The sequence below is a fragment of the Lissotriton vulgaris genome, chromosome 5 (assembly GCF_964263255.1).
Source record: "Lissotriton vulgaris chromosome 5, aLisVul1.2, whole genome shotgun sequence".
Taxonomy (NCBI): domain Eukaryota; kingdom Metazoa; phylum Chordata; class Amphibia; order Caudata; family Salamandridae; genus Lissotriton; species Lissotriton vulgaris.
In genome coordinates, this window is record NC_141693.1 from 530,951,863 (window position 1) to 530,976,900 (window position 25,038).

Below are 25,038 nucleotides of genomic sequence, written 5' to 3' on the forward strand. Positions count from 1 at the left end.
GCTGCCACATGTTATTATTCTGCAAATTTTATTTGCATTTAGAAAATTTTATTTAAAACCATTCTTTTTATATTATAATATAAGATCTACTAAAGATGCCATTAAATTGCTCTTTAGAGGACCCAGGATTGTGTTTTTATTTAGCTACATTTCTTTTGAAATCTAATAGTATTAGGAAATCAATGATCATTGACACTTGACTGTAAGATTTTTAGGGCCTCACATGTAACTATTTGCACTTGCACTATTTGTATTAGGACCCATACACGTTTATGTAGATCGCTAGGGTCCATACATGAACTACTGTACTTGCACTTTCTGTATTTGGATTGTTATATATTTATAAATTTCTATGTATAAATATTTCATTAGCCCTGTACTTTTATATCTCATAATTATTATTGTAGTTTAATGTATGATTGTATTGCTTATATGGATGATTTATTTAACCGCATAAAAGCTTTCAAATTGAATTGATATCCAGGCGTTCTCTGACCTCAGCACTTTCTGGATCGACTGATGTACAAGTACCGAGGATAAATAGGTCACAATATCCCGTTACAAGTTAAAAAGCAGGAGGACTGTCTAGATTCACACTAAGTTTGTTTATGTAATGTCTACAAAAATTGTTCCTGCACTTTTTCAACTATGCACTGTATATAACGTTTTTAATGTATTACAAATAGGAACTAATCTGTAAGAAACAGTACCATTGTATAAATATGTTTGAGTGAACAAAAAGAAAATGAAAAGCAAAAAAAAAGTATGAAGTAAATACGTACTAAGTGAAATACAAAGAATAATTTGTACAAATCATTTTGAATATGTTGAAAAAATTTTGCATATTGACTCACTTTTCAGAATAATAATGAGATTACCATAGTTTTTTGGTGAACAGATCCGGAGGTAAAAAGCTTAGACCTAAGTAGTCAACAAGACAAGCCAATTTATGGTCCGAGAGGTACTTTCACATTGTAATGTTTAACTGATTCCAGACTCTCTGGTCCAAAACAGGATCACTCCCTCGTGGTTTGTTAATACACAAAACAAAATGGTCACATGGCAGGCCGTGTGCAGTGGGGGGTTGGGTGGTCATGGTAGTTCGGACACAGGGCCTGCCCTGCACCCAACCACCGCAGCACATAGCCAAAGATGGCCAAGGTTATGCCAGGAAAGGGTTTAAAGGGAAATGCTATAAGTTCATGCATTGGTAACATAGGACGGGGCATGTTACATTTGCTAAACACATTAACAAGAAAGAAATGCCAGCAGAAGTTATACGTCATTGACTCCTACAGGTTGTTCAGGCTATTTTAATACGTTTGTTCACTGCCTAATACACAAATAGTTTTCTAATCATCTGAAAGGTTCCAAATACTGGGTAAGATTCCAGTACGAGTCGCAAATAAAATCAGTAGCAATTGAAAAATCCCTCACATATGATTTTTAAGTTTCCAAAATGTTCCAAATATCCATTAAATTTCGGTGGGGTAGAGGTGCAACTGAAAGGGGGAAAAAAATCACCCTAGACTTTCTTTTTGCAATTATCAGGATTAAAATGATATTGCAACTCTTAACTAATCTTTAGGATGATGCCGCAGAAATGCTAGATGTGAGTTGGCAAAATTTTGCTCCGAGTACACATATATAGGTAGAACTGCTGGCTTAGGTCAACATTTTAATTGATACACGAGGCTTTCACACTTTTTGTTAGGAAAAACTTACATGAAACAATTTCTCTGTCTTTGGAAAAACTGCCACTAGGTCATACAATTTGATCACGCCGGATGAGACTCTCTGTTGGGAAATATAAATTATTACTGATAACAGCAATACATGTGCAGAACAGCTATATAACGAACGACATTTTAATTAACAGTCAAAATAGTGAAATCGGTAATGTACACGTCTGCAATTCGGCAAACAAAAATTGTGCCCACTGCCCATATTCGTTTCTTTGCCTCTTGAAGAGTTATTGTCGTTGGGCGGTCTCTGAGAAACGACAGTAATTGTTTTAGATTACGGACCTAGGTAAAACTGAAAAATATGAAAACTTACTAATGCGTTGATATGAGCAGGGTCTGTAGCTATAATCGTCAATCTGCTAACAATTTTAATAGGCTTGGATTTCCCCTATAATGAAAGAAAGTAAAGCAAATTTACATTTAGTGGTTTACAGAATACATTATTAGAAGGGACATCAAACCCATTTTTTCCTATATCTCCATACATATTTTCTAAGAATTGCATCTGCTTGTCGGCTGCAACAGTGTACATCAAAGGCCAGGCAGGGTAGGGAAATCCATATTTTAATACCCCAACTCTAGTCAGGTGTGTGATGTAATTAGTGAAAAATCAGTTATGGTAAGACCAAGGAAATTAGTGTATTAACACACAAGAATAGAACGGAGAAGAAACATGCTAGGCAAAGATGAAGTAGTAAAGCCTGGGAACTGTATGCATCTTGTAACCCGCTGCGACATCTGGGAAAATAGAATATTACATACACAAAATTGGTTATCACTCACAAAAAGTATAAAACAAATGCCACAATGGTGCCCTCTCCAGAACAGTGCCAGAAGAGATCTATTCCCAGTAGAATTACCACCTCCTTCCAGGTCATTATGCACAGTTTCCAATCTGGATTTTGTGGAACAGCTTAATTAATAATGGCTTTCACAGTCTTGTTTTACTTCCCTTAAACTAACACACCTGAAAAATCAACAATTTGTAGGTGAAAAGTTCAGGTCTGGAGAGAGTGTCAGTAATGATCTGGAGAAGGAGGTCTCCTTAGTTTCTGGTTGTTTGCCATGCTTGAAGTTTGCTGCTGTCCTTCATGCTTCAGACATGGGCACCAGGGTTCATGGTGGTACAATCTAACTCCAAAGGTTGCAACAGGCATAACGTTTTGTTAAAAGCGTTTCAGATAGAGTAAACTGACTCAAAGACCGATTACATTGCTTAAGATACTTTAGATAATGGGGGCTTTCCAATTTGCAGTTAAGAGGGCTGCAGACTTACAAGATGGCTGGCAGCCATTAAGAGCCCTCAGGAGGTCGAGCATAGCCGCAGCGTGCATGTGCTGCTCACTCTACGAGACTGCTGTAGTAGAGTTTGGGAGAGAGGCTGCGATCACTCTCCTCCCATATTTTTCATGGGCTTGTATCATTGTCTTTCGTAAATGCTGCCTTCGGATTCGTTAATAGGCTTGCTAGTCCCTCCTTAGTACGGTCTTGTCTTCATTCGTATCCTCCCATGGTGACTGTCCCTTTTACTTCAGTTGTTACACAGGACTTGTTATTTAGTCTGTAAGCCTTATTTAATTTATTGAGCTTCTGTTACTGCAGGCCTAACATGCGCTGCATCAGCTGAAACTGCCCGCTTGTGCTCTTTAAAGCAGCACGGCCGCCCCGTAGCAAGGGCGCCTGCTTTTAATCACTTTAACCCGGTATTATCTTGTGTCTGTCTCAACCCCCCCAAGTAAAATGTATTTAGAAATGATTAGCGAATTAGGTCTTGTAAATTCCTGGTATCACATAATCCTGTGCTAATGGGCTGAAGCGGACAAACTCCAAAAATAGAGAGTTTCCCAGGGACCAGAAAGGACTGGGTATCAAATACTTATCAAAAAGAAATCCTTTCTGTGTATTAATCTTTCGGTTGGTGACCGTGAGGCCTACACGTTTAAATCAATACCTGTTACTTTGTAACTGTGGTGTTCGGTAGATATTGGGTAAATATTAGTACTCCACACTAGAATATCATTTTTGTTACTCTCAAAAATTTATTATTATAGGGAAACATTTATACTTAAAACCATTGTAAAATTGCATTCAATTGGTACTGTGATTGGGTGCTCTGGTACAATCTTATATACTATCTAACAATTCCGATTTATGGTATCTATATCAGAGTCACTCCAAATGTAAAAATCATATAATTTTATACTCACAAATTAAATACAAAAATACATACAATTCATATACATTAAAAAGTCCCACTGTCGACGCGTTTCGGTGCGTTGATTACAATTTTGGCACCTTCCTCAGGACGGACGAAGTTTAAAACCAAAGATTATTTACTTCTTTTTGAAGTATAGGGATTGAGGTCCTTCTATTGGTATTCAGGACGACTGTATCTCCTTTTAATGTTGCGGTTAAAGTCATTCACATCATAGTCTTTTGGATCATTGACTTTCTTAAGATTCTGATTGACACTTTATTCACTGGTGTCTGTCAAGCAGGTGCGTTTTTCAATGTGCACCGTCTATATTAGGTTATCTTGCCGTGCCAATTGCTTTTGCACCTAATGCTGACATTCAGGCTGTTCTTCCCTTCACCCTCTCAAGTGGTGTCTTTATACCGATTAAGGGCTGTAGTGTCCCTTTATCGCCTGAAATGCAGCGTTATCTCCTTTTCATTAGGCGCCGTAGGATACACTGTAGGGTAGGGGGATATTTTCAATTATATCTTCTCCCAACCTTAAAAATCGGACTCTCGGCGAACCTGTTCGTGACGGCTTCCTGCTTTCACCGCTACAAAAGCACATCTGTGTTACATGTCATCTGTACTAAAGCCACCTGATGGGTTGTTTTCCAAAGCCTGTTTTATTAACAACACCACCAATACTACCTCCACCAATACCACCACCACCGCCAATATCACCACCGACACCAATACTGTTACTATTACCACCGCCGCCAATATTATTACCACCACCAATACCACCACCACCACCAAAAAATACCAACACCACCAGTACCACCACCACCAATACCCCACCACCAATACCCCAAACAATACCCACCTCCAATACCACTGCCACCAATGTCAGTACCAGCATCACCACCAGCACCAGTACCACCACCACAAATACCAATACCACCACCACCACCACCACCTCAGCGCCAAGACCATCCCTCCCTCCATGCCTCCCATAAAACACAGCCCGCCCTGCACCAAGAGGTGAAGCCAGAGCCCTACTACAGCTGAAGTGTTTTATAGGGCCAAAGATAGCAATGACATTGCGCAATGCCACATTGCACACTCAAATTACGGAGAGGGTAGGAAATAGCCCACTTCCGCTCTTCCTCCTGAGCCGCGACAGAGTAATCACAGAGCAGAAGGTGTTTGAGCGCTTTTTAGTGTTTATAGCTCGATCATATGCAACTCTCACTTCACACTTTGTGTCTATCTAATTTATAGCACTTACACATCTTCACTGCACTATTTATCACTCCTTTGAAGACCTCGCGGGCTTGTCTCTTCCTCTGATATTTCCAATCTAACAAGCGGTTGAGAAGGCCCTTTATTGCAATGCAATAGGTCTCAAATTTGCGAAAGTTTAAGCTATTAGTATTGTAAATGACAATGTCTTTTATTTATGTTTTAAAACCCAAAACATAAATAAAAGGCATGGTCATTTACAATGCCAGTAGCTCAAACATGTGTGAATGCGAGACCTATTGCATTGCAAATGCTTGTTTTTATATCAACAACCCAACAGATCATGCAAAACACAACAAAAGGGACACAAGTCGAAGATAAAGAAGTCCAAACCAGAAAAAAAATAATTATAATAATTCCGACTCCTCCCCACCCCACCCAGGTGAACTGTGGAGTTTGAAATCTCCATCGCTCTCACAAGAGAAGGAACATTGTGGCACCTGCTGTATTGGTTCATCATCAGAAGTGTCTGCTGAGTTTCGAATTCTGTGCTTATCTTTTGTGGAGTATATTCATCTTACACGAAGTGTCATCCATCCAATATACCTACCTACTAGTGAGCCAGTAAAGGCTGGTGCGCTGTTACAATTCATCCAATATTACTCCGCAACAATCAATGACATCTAGGTTACACTTAAATATTCAAAAGTAAAACTTTATATGGATGGCTTTATGCAGGTCCCCAAACTGGTGAATTATGTTACTGAATTCACTTTGAAATTGAAGATGCAACATATTCAGAGCTCTAGGAGATGGCACTGCCAGGATGCTTCTGGGCATCCCTAGGTAATAATCAGTCAAGCCAGCTCAAAAGACTTTACACTGGCTACCTATCTTGGAAAGAACAACATTTAAGGCCTTCTGTCTTGCCTATAAGACTGAGGAATGGGCCCGAAAATCAACAAATCACTTATCATTCCTTATCAGTCCACGAGGGAGCTTCGTTCTCTTAACCTTAATTTGCTATCTGTCCCCAAAATCAGAAGGACAAGAGCGGGAGTCAGATCGTTTCCGTATAATGTGGCAAAACTATGGCACTCCTTGCCTTTACACATTCGCTCTGAAGCCAGTATCCTGCCTTTTCGTAAACTCTTGCAAACCTGGCTCTTCCCACAAACTGTCGGCAGCCTTCGAGACCATCTCTCATAGAATCCTACGGGATTGGCTGCGGGAGGTTGGTGTCAGAGGGTCGGCATTAGAGTGGATGCAGCGCTTTCTATCTGACAGATCGCAATGAGTACAATTAGACTCCTTCATATCGCAGACCACAATGGTGGACAAGGGTGTGCCGCAGGGCTCCATCCTAAGCCCCACCCTGTTCAATATCTATGTGGCATCTCTGGCCTCTGTGATCAAATCTTGTGGTCTCCAAACTATTTCCTATGCGGACGACACTCAGGTGATAGTCCCCATAGTGAAGGACCCCGATGTGACCAGAGAGAAATTTAAGACCTGTATGATAAAAATAGCCACATGGATGAGAAAGAACTTATTGCAGCTTAATTCCAACAAAACCGAGATCTCATTGTTTGGGAAAGCGGAGGACTTATGGACGGAGGAGTGGAGACTGGGTGAGCTAGAAGCGCCCATCCCAAACAAGCATTTGCAATGCAATAGATCTCGCATTAATTAGGTTTGAGCTATTGGCATTTCTAAATATTGCAACACCAATTGCAACAAAAGTCTATAAATTGTAGGCCAGAAAAAGTGTATTTAATTTTGTAGCAATTGTGGCATGCTGCGCTTTAGATGAATATGTTTAAAAGTAAAGTGCGCCATACTGCGATTGCTACAATAGTTCATTGTGGATGCCTTAACAATTGATGTGTGCACTGATGGCTGGTGGTGTGTGTCCCTGTATAGATTGTGCACTGACGGCTGGTGGTGTGTGCCTGCTGAAAGCGTGCACTGACGGCTGGTGGTGTGTGTGTGTGCCTGGTGAAAGCGTGCATTGACGGCTGGTGGTGTGTGTGTACCTGGTGAAAGCGTGCACTGACGTCAGGTGGCGTGTGCCTGGTGAAAGCATGCACTGACGGCTGGTGGTGTGTGTGTGCCTGGTGAAAGCGTGCACTGATGGCTGGTGGTGTGTGTGTGTGCCTGGTGAAAGCGTGCACTGACGTCTGGTGGTGTGTGCCTGGTGGAAGCGTGCACTGATGGCTGGTGGCATTTTTGCACGGTGAAAGCGTGCACTGACGGTGGTGGTGTTTGTGCCTGGTGAAAGCGTGCACGGACGACTGATGGTGTCTGTGCCTGGTGAAAGTGTGGAATGACTGTGTGGTTGCGGGGTTGTGTGTGGTTGTGTGTGTGTGGTTATTTGTGTGTGTGTTTGGTTATGTGTGTGCTTGGTTGTGTGGTTGTATGTGTGTGTGGTTGTGTGTGTGGTTGTGGTTGTGTGTGTTTGGCTGTGTGTGTGGTTGGTTTTGTGGTTGTGTGTGGTTGTGTGGTGGTGTGTGTGTGGTAGTGGTTGTGTGTGTGGTTGCGGTTGGTTGTGGTTGGTTGTGTGTGGTTCTGTGTGTGTGTGGTTCTGTGTGTGTGTGGTTGGGGGTGTGTGTGTGGTTGTGTGTGTGTTTGTGGTTGTGTGTGTGTGTATGGTTGTGTGTATACAAGCCACATCGTTCACACTGAGCTCTGTATCTAAAGGTCATGCAATTTGTACATGCGATTTTGAAAGTATTGTATCTCTGAGAGCAGCACCCATTTTATTTTTTAGATACCTGCTTACAAGTCGACACATCTTCTTTACAAAGTAAAGGAGGCCCTCACTTTGTAGGGAAAAACAATACAATTCTGTTGTTAAATGAGTGAACGAAATGCATTGGGGCAGAAAAATGAAAGGGAAATGAAGTGGGAGTGAAGTGTATGTGAAAAGGAGAAGGCTGTTAGTGCAAGAAGTGTGCGGCTAGGCTTGTATGAGAAGCAGGAGGTGTGAGAAAAGGTGTGAGGGGGACTGAATGCTTGGGATCTGCGAAGGCTTTGTGTGAAAGGGAACTGTTGACATAGGTCACAGGAGGATGTACCAGTGTCTGCTTGGGCAGTGAGTGAGTGATCTGGTAAGAGAAAAACCAAAGGTGGTGATGGACGGAGCGTTGACAATACAGACACTCACCCCCAGTCAACTGATCTGGGTTTAATCCATCACCGTTCTTTAGCTCACTCCGCCACCCCAGTTCAGACATGGCCATATGCAAATCAGTCTGACCCTGTGCCTCATGGGAACAGTCCAGCCCGAACTGCCAAGCCATGCCTACCCTGGACCGGAAACAAGCTCCGGTCCAGGGAAGACATGGCTTTCTGGGAAGCTTGATTCCGGTCCAGGGAAGACATGGCTTGGCAGTTCGGGCTGGACTGTTCCCATGAGGCACAGGGTCAGACTGATTTGCATATGGCCATGTCTGAACTGGGGTGGCGGAGTGAGCTAAAGAACGGTGATGGATTAAACCCAGATCAGTTGACTGGGGGTGAGTGTTTGTATTGTCAACGCTCCGTCCATCACCACCTTTGGTTTTTCTCTTACCAGATCACTCACTCACTGCCCATGCAGACACTGGTACATCCTCCTGTGACCTATGTCAACAGTTCCCTTTCACACAAAGCCTTCGCAGATCCCAAGCATTCAGTCCCCCTCACACCTTTTCTCACACCTTCTGCTTCTCATACAAGCCTAGCCGCACACTTCTTGCACTAACAGCCTTCTCCTTTTCACATACACTTCACTCCTGCTTCATTTCCCTTTCATTTTTCTGCCCCAATGCATTTCGTTCACTCATTTAACAACAGAATTGTATTGTTTTTCCCTACAAAGGGAGGGCCTCCTTTACTTTGTACAGAAGATATGTGTTGACTTGTAAGCAGGTATCTAAAAAATAAAATGGGTGCTGCTCTCAGAGATACAATACTTTCAAAATCGCATGTACAAATTGCATGACCTTTAGATACAGAGCTCAGTGTGAACGATGTGGCTTGTATACACACAACCATACACACACACACACAACCACAAACACACACACAACCACACACACACCCCCAACCACAACCAACCGCAACCACACACACAACCACTACCACACACACACCACCACACAACCACACAAGCACACACAACCACACACCCAACCACACACACAGCCAAACACACACAACCACAAACACAACCACACACACATACAACCACACAACCAAGCACACACATAACCAAACACACACACAACCACACACACATAACCACACACACACAACCACACACACAACCCCGCAACCACACACACAACCACACATACAGCCACACACACACAACCACACAGTCATTCCACACTTTCACCAGGCACAGACACCATCAGTCGTCAGTGCACGCTTTCACCGGACACAAACACCACCACCGCCAGTGCACGCTTTCACCGTGCAAAAATGCCACCAGCCATCAGTGCACGCTTCCACCAGGCACACACCACCAGACGTCAGTGCACGCTTTCACCAGGCACACACACACACCACCAGCCATCAGTGCACGCTTTCATCAGGCACACACACACCACCAGCCGTCAGTGCATGCTTTCACCAGGCACACACCACCTGACGTCAGTGCACGCTTTCACCAGGTACACACACACCACTAGCCGTCAATGCACGCTTTCACCAGGCACACACACACACCACCAGCCGTCAGTGCACTCTTTCAGCAGGCACACACCACCAGCCGTCAGTGCACAATCTATACAGGGACACACACCACCAGCCATCAGTGCACACATCAATTGTTAAGGCATCCACAATTAACTATTGTAGCAATCGCAGTATGGCGCACTTTACTTTTAAACATATTCATCTAAAGCGCAGCATGCCACAATTGCTACAAAATTAAATACACTTTTTCTGGCCTACAATTTATAGACTTTTGTTGCAATTGGTGTTGCAATATTTAGAAATGCCAATAGCTCAAACCTAATTAATGCGAGATCTATTGCATTGCAAATGCTTGTTTGGGATGGGCCATGTCTGAACTGGGGTGGCAGAGTGGGCTAAAGAACGGTGATGGATTAAACCCAGATCAGTTGACTGGGGGTGAGTGCTTGTATTGTCAACGCTCCGTCCATCAATTCCTTTGGTTATTCTTTGATCTGGTAAGAGGACAGTGGGAAGGAGTTGAAGAAACTGGTATGAACACTAGGGTGAAGCAATTCTCTAATGATGGGACACTGAATGATAGTACAATGAGTGATCTGGTACAACGGCAGAAGAAATCTGGTAACCAGACTGTGAGAGTAAATGTGAGGCTTCCAGTGAGAGGAAAGCGAGGTTGAGTGTTTCTTTAATGAACAGGTGGAGAGAGTGAATCATGGTGACGAGACAGGGAGCGAGTGAGGAATCTGGCGATAGCTGGGAAGATGCAAGGGATCTGTTAAGAGGACAACAAGAGCTACTGTAAGGGGTCTGTTATGAGGGCAGTAAATTAAAGAGCTCTTCTATTTTGACATTATAAGTTCGAGTTCGGGTGAGTGGGCACGAGTGCTTATCAAAGCACTTTGGTGTGCACGAGAGGTTGATAGTCATTGACCGATACTCCCTCATCTGAATAAACCATTTGGGATAGATGCTCCCTCCTCCATGCCCCCACCATCCTGTGCATCATAGCCACCCTGACGCTTCTCCAACCTAGAATGTGACCCCGCCCCCTCGTGCAGCTGCAGACATTGCTGGCTCCATTAATGTGAAGTGTGTGAGGTGAATTGTAGTGGTGGTGGTTGCAGTGATACTGACGGGGGTGGTGTGCGCGTACGGAACTCCTGGGCTCGCATCGGCAACCCATTTGTTTTGTTGGCACAGCTCACTATTCACTGAAAATGTGACTTCCCTTTTAGAAATGAGCGGCATTCACCCCCAAGGAGAGACGTGTTCTGGGAAGACTAAGGCTAGAGGGCGCAGGGGGAGGGTTGCATGGAAAAGAACAATACAGATTGAGTAAACGTGGAACTGGAAAGAGGAAGGGTGTTGAGGGAAGGACGAGTGAAAAAAAGCGGATCACTGGGGAGAGAAGGAACTGGAGGGTGACAGTGAATGAGAGGAAGAGACAAGACAGAAAAGGGTGCGAGACTGAAAAAGATAGAATAGGAAAAAGAGGATAGTCGAATAGAATGAAACTGAGGAGAAAACGAATAAACAGTGAAAAAAGTGTAAAAGAATGGGAGAGAAAAGCAGGAGAGAGAAATTAAGTAAGCGGCAAAGAAACTATAAGTAAATATAACGCGGAGGTAAGGAGAATGAGGAAGATAAACTGAGGAGCGATAATAAAGAAGACAGGAGAAAGGCGAGAGATGGAAGAGTACGAGAGAAGATAAATAAGAGTCAGAGGCCAACAACGAGAATACATCAGAGAACAAGCGATGCGCGCTCTGTGCTGGGGGAGGGCCATTAAAGGAAGGGGGCGGAGAGGAGCCTGTGAGAACTCGCGGCGGAGATCAAAGGAAGGGTGGGAGGGACATTGGCGAGCGAGCATATGGGGGGTGAGGAGGTTTGCAGCCTGGTGAGCTGAATGCGTGTGGCAGCAGAGGCGGAGCGCGCGCACCAAGTGTCTGGTGGCAAATGGAAGCTGTGCACAATGCGCGTGTTGTGTCACATGCACTGTACCCGATCCGCACTTTGGGTGCACTGTTGAAAGCACTTACTTTAATCTCGCCAAAGCATCCCTAACGGGATAGCGTCAGTGAGACCTAAAAAGTGGGCAAAAAATCTGGGAATTGTAATTGATAACAATCTCTCTATGGAGGAGCATGTCAAGACTTTATCAGGCAGGTGCTTCGGTATGCTGCATATGCTGAAAAAGATTTTTCCCTGGATCCCTCTTACCACCAGAAGGGCCTTGCTACAGGCGATCCTAGTCAGTAGACTAGATTATGGAAACGCGCTAATGGTAGGGATGAGGGAAGACTTGTTCTCAAGGTTACAAGTTATTCAAAACACGGCGGCACAGTTAGCACTGAACAAGCCAGCTCGAACTCCATCTCTCCCTCTACTGAGAGAGTTACATTGGCTCCCGATGAAGAAAAGAGCAGTTTTGAAACTTTTATGCTTAGCATTCAAATCACTCCATGGGCTCGGACCCAGGTATCTCTCAAAAAAAATGTTGAATGGTATGCCCGACCCACCAGCTCAGATCCAGTGGGCAAAATCTCCTTTGAATTCGGAGAATTAAGAAGGTAAAGACGGGAGGTTGGGCCTTCTCCTATTTGGCCCCTAAGTATTGGAATTCACTGCCGGAAGACCTGCAGTCATGCCCCACTCTGACTCTTTTCTAAAAGCACCTTAAAACCTGGCTATTTTAGATAAGTATTTTGCACAATGGTCTGTTTGCCTCCAGGGCGCCGAGAGATCCCCTTGGGGATGATTTATGCGCCATATAAATATTAATATTAATAATAATAAATAAACAGCCCCATAAATTCTTACTGGTTGTCTGTCTGATTGCTTGCGCTGGGATACCGGAGGGAAGCTATGCGCTATATAAATGCTTAATAATAATAATAATAACTTGGACCTCTGTGCAGAATCACAATTACATAACACACTGTTTCTATTCTGCAGTTAGACCCCGCTTCCACACATATACCACACCATTTATTAAACATTGCACTGCCCACATCATTAAAGATGAGACAGTATTGCTTTCAATACCAATTCCACACACCAGGAATGAAAGAGCACTTCTGGGAAAAGAGTCAAAAAGAAGGGACTTACAACAGTGGTAGGAATAAAAGGAAAATAGGAAAGCCTGACCTAGAGTGGCAGCACAAACAGAAGAAACAGAGAAAATAGGTAACAAAAGGAATATCACAATTGCATGTTCCAAAGAAAAAAGTGTGGACGTTTTTTAAAGGCTCCCTTTACCTTTCCAACTTCCATGCTGGCCCCACTGTGCATTGTAGATGTCAAAAGCACCTCAAGCCTATTTATTTCCCAATTCAACTGCTGTGCAAACACCACTGCACCAGTAAACAGTCTAACCCCAGCATGCTTTTCGGTCTCCCTCTTCTCAAAGCTGTCCCCTCTTCCCTTCCCACCCAGCCTAGACATTTGCTACAACTGGACAACCTATTTCAATGGTCGGCCACCCTACTCTCTAGACTGCTCCAAATAAACCTGCAGATTCCACAACAGAAGTATGAAAGAATGACAGCCTGTCATTCTACCCATGCTGGGTTTAGAGCAACCATTCGATAGGCTGCATCATCTCCTACTTGTGTTTTGAAAGCAGTTGGTACTGGCATGCTGAACATTACACAAATAAAAAAAAGACCCATTTTTTCCAGTAAAATGGGAAGTATTTATTGTATTGTATGGTAGCTCTGCACAACCTACAGCCAGTATTCACTTAAAAGTAAGGGATGAGCATGGAGCCCAACACATATGTTGAGAATAAAGTTCTAGCCTAGATTAGTTACCATCTAGTCACACAGCAAGCAGAATATGCCTACCAAGCAGTACTGCCTCCAACATTTGAATACTGAGAAGTCATTGAATTTGTAATTCTAATTGCATTTATATACCACGTAATACCTCGGACGAGGCATTGAAGCGCTTTGCGACAAGCAGCACACTAAACCAAGGGAAGTGGTTAGGCCAGAGTTCTTGGCTATTGTCAGATATTTATTGTGAATTAGTATTGTTTACTCAGGCAAACCATTTCAAGCATTCACAGGGCACAACTTACAAAGGTCTCAGGCTAGACCGAGCACACGCACACAGGGTCTCTGAGAGTCTTCTCTGGAGACTTTTGTGTTCCTGTGTTTCGGAACAGGGAGCCAGCTCACCTCAGGCCCTTTGGGACAGTGACTTCAGGACACAGCACACAGATAAGTCCTTCAAGCAAGGGGACACAGCACACAGCAAAATCCTTTTAGTTTTTCCTTGGTTGAAACAGCAAACTGCAGGCCAGCCCCAGATCACACAGCAAGAGCAGTCCTATCCATCAGTCTCTTCACTTGTTTCTTCCTTGGCAAAGGTCTCTTGACTACGAAGTAGCTCCAGTCTTGTTCACACTTGATCAAACCATTCTCCAAAGTTCAGGGGCTTCAGCTCGCATAGTTATATCCTTCAATGGCTTTGAAGTATTTGTGTTACTGGGGCACTGACCCCTGCTCAAACCAGTTCTGGGTGCCTCCCTACCAGTGACACATTCTTCCTTTGATTAGTGGGGGTCTGGATTCTCAATCACTCAGCAGGAGATGGGACAATTGTTTTATTGCACCAGCCCAGGCCTCTTCACCTCTAGGGGCTTCTCCTATCCCTACACTCTAGATACAGGTTAGCCTGTGCGGTCTCACCTCCTCCCATGGGTCAAGACATTCCCCAGATCCTATCGCTTTCAATTCCAGCCAGTCAATCCACAACCAGGCAGAGACACACAGAAATGTTTAAAGCACAAAAACAAAATCACTTCTGAAAGAGTGGCTTACAAACAATGCAAAACCCACTTCATAAAAAGATGTGTTATTGCAGGGTGAGTTCAGGCATACTAAACTTCACCTTCCCATCTTAAGCCTTTGGGAAAATAGGCTGGAAAACATATTACACGGCCGTCTCATTCTATCCTATGGCCTTTCAACAGTGAAAAATGAAATGGAGATTATTTCACTGTCAGGACATGACACACACCTTAGTACATGTCCTAACTTTCACATGCACTAAACCCTGTCCAGGGGGGACCCTAGACCTACCATAGGGGTGTCATAGGAGCACAGAAAAGGAATGGTAAGTTCTGGCAAGTGTGTGCACTTGACAGAACAACATGACAGTTTCACAAACTGCGCAAAGGCCCTGCAATGGCAGGCCTAAGTTCACTTTTTAAGGCTCCTTGTGCGGGTGGCACATGTAGTGCTGCAGGCCCACTAGTAGCATTTGCATTACCAGCCCTGGCACACACAGTGCGTTTTAATAGGGACTTCACTTAGTAAGGCAACCATACCAATCATGGACAACCAATTACCATTACTTTATACAGGGAACACTTACACTTTGACACGGGTTAGCAGTGGCAAAGTGCCCAAAACATCTAAATTGGCAACAGATGTCAGGAAAAGGTCTAATGGCAAAGCAAAAAGTTTAGGAAACTTAAGCCAAAAATGGCCAAAGCCCACAAATACCAGCTCTTGCACGATACCATCAGACACCATCAAATAGCTAGCTAAGACGAACTATAATTTAAGGTGCATCACAAAATGTTGTGCCCTTCCCTCTGAGGCTACTGACGTCATAAACAAAAATATTATTTTTTAAATACATTAAGGGGGTGGAGGGTTGGGACAGGTGTGCCCAGACTCACATTGTTTTTCAGAAATCACGATTAAAGTCCTTTCTAGTCAGACTATTACAGATCTTTCAGTTTTTATTCAGCTTGGCTAAAGCTTTAAAGATCCCCGACAGGGCGTCTGTATTAGCGGTGCATTCAATTTTCTAATTTTATGCATCCATACACTCACTCGCTACTCTCTATTACATTGATTTTTAGACAATGTTGGGTACACCAAGGTTGCTTCAACCTCTTTAAATTGTGCTGGGAGTATATCCAGTTTCCCAGTTGGAGAATCAACTTAAAGGGATAACCTTACCTGTACTCTATTTTTATAATTTAAGAAGTGACCATTAGTCTCAGTTTTGTCTTTTTTTTAATCGTCTTCACTTTAGTCTTCTTAATTTTCTCCAAGAATCATTCACAACTAGGGTTATCTATCATCTTTCCTAAAAGCAAACCGCAACTTCCTATACACCAAATGTTTCATATCTTGGTTGCAATTGCCACTACCCAATCCCGCAAGTATCATTCTGACCCCCAAAAGCACCAACCCGTATTTCTTTGGATCAGACAAAAAGGAGGACACTCTTTGGGGACCTGTTAACTTATGTGATCTCAGACCCTTTAAGTAATGCCTTGCTAGACACCCATGAGAGTACCTCAGCCACAAGAGACAATTTTGCATCTCCTACCCTTCCACTCTTAACACTCAAGTAAACAGCATTGTCCAAATACTGCATCTGCCATTTCTTCCATTTTGACACATCCAAATGAGTTTCTTGCAGACATGATGGCAGTGTAGATTGTCATTTTTATTGAATAAAACTTTAATTTTCATTTAGGTGCCCTATACTCTTATATTACTAGCGATTATGTTATGTAAAATGAAAAATGGAATATCAGGGTTATCAGGGACCAGTAATCAAACCGGTTTGTATCCTCAAACCTTCAGTGCTTGTTCAGATAGAGTGTCTTACTTAAACATACCTCTGTTAAGATGTGATAGACAGACACAATCAATAGGCCATGTGTTCTTAGAAGTACAGTCACTTTGATCAAGGCGAAAGGGCAAGTAAAAAAAGACAGGAACATGTGCATAAAAACTAACAGCAATTTAGACTGAAGCACACAGACTATGGAGCGTACACACTCTACATATTTTACACAGAAGTGCAGAATTGGCTGGTGTTCTCTGGATATAAGAGACCGCTCCAGCACAATACAAAGTGATTACAAAAAGGCGCTTTAATTAGGGACGCTCCAGGACATAGAGTGTTAAGACTGAAAGGTGCACAATATTGATTTTTTTCCGGGACGGAAGTAAAAGCGGCAACAAGATACAAATATTTTTTTGAATTATACAGCCCTAAGGAAGTTGTGGGGTATTCCCCAGTAACAACGAAACACATGTTGGGTTTGTGGCTAGAAAGAAAGAAGTGATCGACAGGCTTAACAATTGAAAACAACTTGGGAATACGGATACTTTTGTGTACTGTAAACATTTTATTAAGTGTGTGCTTGAGGCTAGGATATGGTGACAGTGATCTCTTGATCACGGGATTGGGGAGTGGGGTGAATCTCCCTACCTCAGAGCACCGCAGCCATACTAATATTGTGTCAGATATTGTGTGCAATAACTAAGCAACATTTTGATCACACTAAACGAGACTAAATGAAAATAAGATTCCATAGGTGATTCTGTATGGATATAGGTTGACACCTTAAATAAGTAAAAGTTTTGCAACATTCAATTTTGCATTCAAATGAAAAAAGGAATAGGCACCACATGCCACCACTAAATATCTAAAAGAGAATCAGTTTGCTGGTTTGTAGTAAACAATCATCTCTGTGCCGTAAGAAGCATGATCAATAAACCAACGGGGGCTACAATTGATCAATTTACATACTCCAAAAACATCTCAATCTTCTCCAATGAGTGCACCTTTAGATGCTGTTTAGAGATCTGAACACAACATTTTTATTTCGGTCTTAACTTACCTGTACAATGGGCAAGGATGTAAAGATTTCTGATGAAGATAATGGTTTACTAATTTCCTGAAACAGAAAATGTAAGGATGGGTATTTTATCTGTACAGTGGTAAGCAAAATCCAATTTGGTTTTATGGTTGCCATCAGGGCATTGGGGGTACAATATTTATTTCTATGCAAAAACAAAAATAGATTTTACATTAACCCCTTGCATGCGGCCGCGATTCTGCGCCTGTGCGGCCTTTTTATTTAGTGGGCGGGTTCATGGCGGCCCCCAGCCGTCATCAGCACACGAGCACCGTGATTCATGATGGACAGGGGCCGTCATCAGCATGCAAGAGGTTAATGCACAAGATGAACCAAAGAAATGATTGAATTTTGAGAGTAGATAACTTGGCAAAAGCAGACTGTTCAAAATTTTAATACAATGTTCAAGTTAGACTGCCATTTTAAGACTAGAGGATCCCCATTATAGGCTTAACCCATTGGCAGCTATGGCCAAATCAGTGAACTGAAAATAATATTGTATGGGAGCCAGTTCTTGTTTTCTATACATAAGAGACTTGTGAAAAATTCTAAATGATATTGAATGCGACATACCACTTTCTTTTCTTGGAAATCAGCGACGTGATTGATGGCAACAGTTGAATATCCGACTACGGAATACAAGAAAGAGTGATATTTAGATTAAACCTCGTGAGTCAATATACATACAAGAATAATTAAACCACATTATGGAATTTTTATCTAAGTAAGCTTCAAATTTCTGAACTTAGTTTCTACATAACCCGATTTAAAAGCATTATCAATAGCGATGTAGTCATGATTGTATTAATATTTGACACAAACTAATATGTTCACAAGGAAGCAAATGACCAATAAACAAACACGTTGCTATCAGTGCCTAACTTACCACACTCAAAAAGTATACTTACCACTAGTTGTGCAAGTCCAAATTGTTTTGTTGGACTGCCGAAATACACCAGAATCATTTAGCATTCACAATGCAGTATACCTAAACGAAAACGTAAATATGCACGGGACAATGCTAAATATGTTTTAAAGGTTAAGATCTTATACCAGGATATAGATCACAGCATGTAGATAGAAAAAGTAGGATCATCCTACAACAAACCTATCTCTATTGGTCCCCCAGCTGCACAAGCCCACCCTTACAGCCTCACTCTGGCCGCTCCGAGCTAGAAGCAAGACTGAGCAGGCTTTTGAACAATTCTCAGCCTCCATACATAGCGTCGGTGTTCTTGGAGCCTCCAGAATGACTTGTCTTGCAGCTTAGTTAAATCCTCGCTATAAATCCATGCTATAAATCTGCTTATATTCAAGTTCACACACCAACTTTAGATATAAATATGGTTTTATGGACCGTGCATCACGTGCCCTTTCCACTGGGAGAATAAATCACATGCAAGAGAGGTACAACCCATGACTCAAGGGTTGCAGATGTACTGAACTCATTTCAATATTGTGATATGATTTTGAACATATTTTACAGTTCGGATGACGTTTTAATTCACCTCAATATGTTGTGGTGCTATATCTTAAATGAAAAATTTCAACGTCAGTTTGAAGGGGATGAGTAACATAGGCCGAAGGACCACGGGCTGGGAAATGTACATAGCTAATGACAATCCATGCCCTACAAATGAGAAGAGAGAAAAGTCTTATTGAACAGCCCACAGAGAAATGTACATCGAAATGAACATAAACCAAAATAAGAATAGATTCTTTGCTCAGGACAGTCAGTATTTGATGTGATGCCACCGATGTAAAGAACGACTTGTCAGAAGAAACCCAAACATGGTATAATTTGGTATGCTAGATTTGTAAACTGCATCGCTAATTTTGTGTGTATAGTGAGAGCATGGAACATCAAGGTTATCTTGAATACTGTGTCTGTTATTCAGAATGATCCTGGCACGTTCGAGCCATAACACATATGCAGCTGTGGCCACCTCTGATACTGGCGCGTTTCATAATGCATTGAGGAGGCAAAGTTACACACAGTTGGAAAACATTCGTATCTTGACAGTTTGTGGAGCACTGAATGTGATCCACTACTGCTGAGTACAAGAGGTATGGGTCTATCCATGTAATCCTATGAGACTTTTTGTAGTTATAAACTAATGTGCTAGGTAGGGAGGGTAAAATATAGGTATAGTTTAAATTTGTTTACCTTTAGCATTATAGGATGTTTTTTCCGTTTGTATTTAATTGAATAGTAACAATGCTGACAACCTTGTTTCTGATAATATGTTTGGTTGTATTATCTAAGGTACTGTGCATGAGATTATGGCGTTAGAAATAAAAATGTAAAAGTTGCACGTGTCTTTATTTACATCTTGTTTTGGACTGGTGTAAGACTATAATGAAAGAGTGCTCTTGTTATCCACTTTACTTCATGTAATCCAAGTCTCATGCGCTGGGTTGACTAGTCATTGGTTCTTCGCCCTAGACCAAAAAACACAAATGAGTCACTGATTGTTAGTCTGGTAGGGGGTTTGTGTAGTAAGGTGGATTTTGGTACACTGTAATTCACTGAGGTCCTAAGTCTTTATGCACAGTTCTGTGTATGAGCAGAATTCCTGGAACAGTAGTTACAACAAAACGGCTCGATAAAGGGCTTGCACTTTGAATATGAATATAAAATAGATGAATAGTTGATAATCACAGCTAAGGAATGCAGCAATTATATGTGTGTATGTGTGGATGATGTGTAGATTGAGTGGAAGATGAAAAACTTGAAAAATAAGAAAGGGTGGAGACGCAAACTACCCACTGTATTGTCAGTGAAGTGGATCTTTGGATTTCCAGGTCTTTACACAGATAGGGTGTTGGTTTCTGCAGTGGGAGCAAGAGAAACTAGTACCACATCTAAGGAAGAAAGATAGTGCATAAAGTACACACAGTTTGGCAGATTTACAAGCTCGTAGGAAAAATGATGCAAAAATGGCGCAAAGGGCTTGTAAACCTGCCCCAGTGTGTGGTAGAAAAGAGGCAAGAAAGGACGGAAGTGTGCAAATTACCCACTACTATTCACGGGTAGAAGTTACCAAGAAGGCTGAATAAAGGGCATGCACTTTGAACTTGAATTAAAGAAGAATAATTGATAAGCTCAGCCAAGAATGGTAGCAAGTAGCTGTGTGTATTTGTGGTTGTTGTGTTGATTGAGCGGAAGATGAGTAAGGCGAAAAATTAGAGAGGTTGCAGAGATGCAAACTTCCCATTTCTTTGTAAAGGAAGTGGGTGTTTAGTTTTCCAGTGCATATATATATATATATATATATATATATATATATATTCACTGAAAAAAAAAATAGGTTTCAGCTACGTTATAGTTAGGAATTAGCATTTAAAAAACCTTGCAAATTCACAGAAAAAAACATAGGTTTCACACATGTTATAGTTAACTGGACATTTCACTCATACAAAACCATTGAAATTCCCCCGTTATAGTTAGTTCAGCTAACTATAACTCGCGTGCCCGCAATGCACTGCTGATGACGTCACATATTACATCACTCATGACATGGTCAGTGACATCACTCATGACATCTCAAATGATATCACTGATGACATCACTGATAACATCATCCTTGTGAAAGAGTGGCAGACCTCCTCTCACCATAATGTAACCTTTGATACATGCATTCAAAACTAGAAACTACAATTTTGAAAAGAATGGCGATACCAATACTAGTTACAACAACCTGTTCAGTAATTCCACCATCTACATACACATCCACTCATTCACCAACAGTTCTATATAGTCACTCATTCATGTACTCACTCATTATATGTAGTCATACACCTATACATCCTGTTACACACCGATACTCATCCATACAGTTACTCACACACATGCAAATCAACTATCAAACATCCATTTACTTGAATATACAGCTACACACACACCACTACACTTACTTTTACAGAAACGTGCACATATTTACTCTCTTAAACAATCACTTATAGAAACACATTTATTTATACAGGAACTCTTCCATTCTCTCACACTCTCACATATAATCACTTATATACATCAATACTCACATATAGTAGATTAAAACATATGTAGTTACTCATAAAGATACTATTGAGACAGTCATTCACTCACTAACACACCCATGCACACACTCATCCACCCAGTCCTGCACACATGCTGTCTTCAAAACACATACACAGTGAGTCACTCATTCATGCATCTATGCGCTAAGTAATACTCCCCACCGAACCATACAGACACTCATACTGATACTGAAAAAGCCAACTAATAACTCTTACAGACACTCATGTAGCTACTCACCAACCCATCCAGCCACTTATAGACAAAGTGAGACACTGAAACAGATATTTACATATTTAAACATTAGTCGCTAATACATGTATTCACTAAGATACATTTAATAAGTCAGTTATGCAATCATTTTTACAAAAAAAACATCCATTTAGACATTTACCATTTATTTTTCCAACAACCTTTAGATATACATATATAAAAAACATTTATTTTTCATTAAGACACACATTCACTGGATGATGTCATCAGTGATGTCATCGGTGATATAATTTGAGATGTCATGAATGATGCCACTGACCATGTCATGAGTGTTGTAATATGTGACGTCATCAGCAGTGCATTGCACGCGCAAGTTATAGTGAGTCCAACTAACTATAACGTGGGAATTTCAATGGTTTTATGCGAGTAAAATTTCCACCTAACTATAACTGGTGTGAAACCTATGGTTTTTTCACGTGATCAAGGGCTTACGGGCTTGAAACGCGTTGTGTTGGGTAACTTAAAATAAAATCACTGCCCACTTGAATACCTCGGAGGTCTGTGTCTCTTTCCTCGCCTGACTGCCGCTGCGAGACTTCAGGAAGTGGTTTGAGTGTTTCCAGATTATATATATATATATATATTCACTGAAAAAAACATAGGTTTCACACCAGTTATGTCACTGACCATGTCATGAGTGATGTAATATGTGACGTCATCAGCAGTGCATTGCAGACGCGCAAGTTATAGTGAGTCCAACTAACTACAACGTGGAATTTCAATGTTTTACGTCAGTAAAATTTCCAGCTAACTAAAACTGGTGTGAAACCTATGGTTTTTCCAGTGAATTTAATAGGGTTTGTAAATGCTATTCACTAACTATAACTGGTGTGAAACCTATGGTTTTTTCAGTGAATATATATCTTAGTCACCAAAGTAATCCTGTGGTACTGCAATGGGAGTTTCCTTCTCTCCAAGCTACGCCAACCAAGTGATGGGTCGGTTGGAGAAAATGGTAGCTTGGAGAGAAGGAAATGACCGACACGTAGCCAGAGTGGTACTCTGGTTGCGATTTGTAGACAACCTATTCATAATATGGAATGGATCAAACAATGAATTTCTGGAATACATGGAAATCCTCAACAATAACAAGGTGGGATTGAAATTCACACATAGCATAAGTACTAGTGAAATAGTATTCCTGGATACGAAAGTCTATGTTCATAATGGTCAGCTAGAAACAACAGTCCACAGAAAAATAACTGCCACGAACAGCATACTACATGGACAAAGCTTTCATCCTGAGGCAGTAAAAAGGAATATACCTTATGGTGAATTTATCAGGATGAAGAGAAATTGTTCTAATCAAGGTGAAATAGATAAAAAGTTCAAAGAAACTGCAGCCAGATTCAGCAAAAGAGGATATAAACAACGTGATATTGAACGAGGTGAAAAGAGAGCAAGAGAGAAAAGTCGAATTGAAACATTGATCCCACAAAGAGAATCAGAAAATGAATCAAACACTAAGGAACCAATCAGAATGATACTTACTTATACTAAGGAGAGCCACAAGATACGAAAAACACTACAAAAATGTTGGCATGTGTTGCAAAAAGATCCGGATATAGGCAAAGAACTTGGCAAATTTCCACAACTGACATTCAGAAAAGCACCGTCCCTGTCAGATAAATTGGTCAAAAGCCACTTTGAAGAAAAGAAGAAAAAATCTAATAACTGGCTAGAGCGGAAGACGTAATGGCTTTACCAAATGTAGCCAATGTAAGGCCTGCCAAGTGGGACGTAATCTATCTAAAATAAAGGATCCGAAAGGAAAAATCTTCACTGTGGAAAGCACTATCACCTGCAAAACAACACATGTGGTATATTTATTACAATGTTTCTGTGGCAAAAGATACATCGGAAGTACCATCTGTCCTCTACACAAAAGAATATTGGAACATATTAGAGCGATTGACAATCGTGATCAAAGCTATGCTATGGCGAAACATATGCTGACCCATGAAAAAGAAAAAAGGACAGGGAAGAACATGACATACAATGGATTGGCCACAGTGCCGATAAAAGAGAGAGGTGGTAATAGACTGATGACCTTACGTCGACTGGAATCGAGACAAATCATTCGATTTAAAACAAAAAGCCCTGGTGGATTGAATGGGGATGAAGAACTTTATGTGCACCTTTGAGTAATTCTAACCCCACTAGATATAATCTGGCTAATGTAAAGACAAACAACGGTGATTAATGTACAATGTGTATAGGTCTTAGAAATTGGGCACTAAGTTCCTTTATAACTCAATATAATGCGCGAAACGTCCTGGTAAACAATGTGATGTTTAAAAAATGGTTATTCACATGCAAGCATACTTTGGATGCATGTAGCAATGTTTATCTACTTGACTCACTGAGAGATCAAATATGAAACAAGCTGTGATGTTTAAAGATACTCCAACATGAATCAACTCAGACAAATACACATTTGTGCATACCTGTGCCAGAATAATAATGTAATCATGCACAAAAATATACCACGAGTTTTACATGTAAAACCATGTATAAATTATGAACAGTAACTACCAGAATCATAATGCATCATGATAGTGCTACTATGACTAACTGGTATAAAAGGTTAAAACTAAAGATGGACAAATGTTTGTAGCCGTGAACAAGATCGTGAGATCAAAACGCGTAGGTTAAAAGCTGTGTGCTGTAATGGTACATTGTTAAAATAAACCTGCTAAAAATCGACATCCTGGTGGAGTGCGAGTATAATTCTTTTTGGTGGTGAATATATATATATTATATATATATATATATATATATATACACACACACACACACACACACACACACGTACGTATAAATATATCTATGTATCTATGTATAGATATAGATACACACATCCACAAACAATATATATTAAGGCAGTGGGTGAGTAATGGGTGGGTGATAATGTGATGAGGGAATAGCGTGGGTTGGGAAGCAGAGGGGATACAGACACTGGAAGCGAGGAAGAAGGAGACGGGGGAAGAGAGCGAAGAAAGTGATGCATTTCCGTGGAGTGTTAAAAGGCACTTTTTTTACACAAATGGTCACCCAACATCATGGAAAGACACAACTCCTCCAGTCAGAAAGGACACGAAGCAGACATTCTTCATGGGTGAGGTAAACTCAAGAATAGGGATGAAAGCATCAAATCTTGAGCAGGGATTACGACAGACATG

The 25,038-nt window shown here is 41.4% G+C and overlaps 1 protein-coding gene across 1 annotated transcript in view; it reads right to left on the bottom strand.

Moving 5' to 3' along the window:
- The window catches only part of RPP30 (ribonuclease P/MRP subunit p30), a 144,915-nt gene that overhangs the window by 99,779 nt on the left and 20,098 nt on the right, over positions 1-25,038 (bottom strand). The window contains exons 2-5 of the mRNA XM_086921976.1: positions 18,100-18,155; positions 17,509-17,565; positions 2,059-2,133; positions 1,726-1,797 (exon numbers count right to left, since the gene is read on the bottom strand). Of these exons, the coding sequence (XP_086778102.1) occupies positions 1,726-1,797; positions 2,059-2,133; positions 17,509-17,565; positions 18,100-18,155 (260 nt within the window). The remainder of the gene's footprint in view (positions 1-1,725; positions 1,798-2,058; positions 2,134-17,508; positions 17,566-18,099; positions 18,156-25,038) is intronic.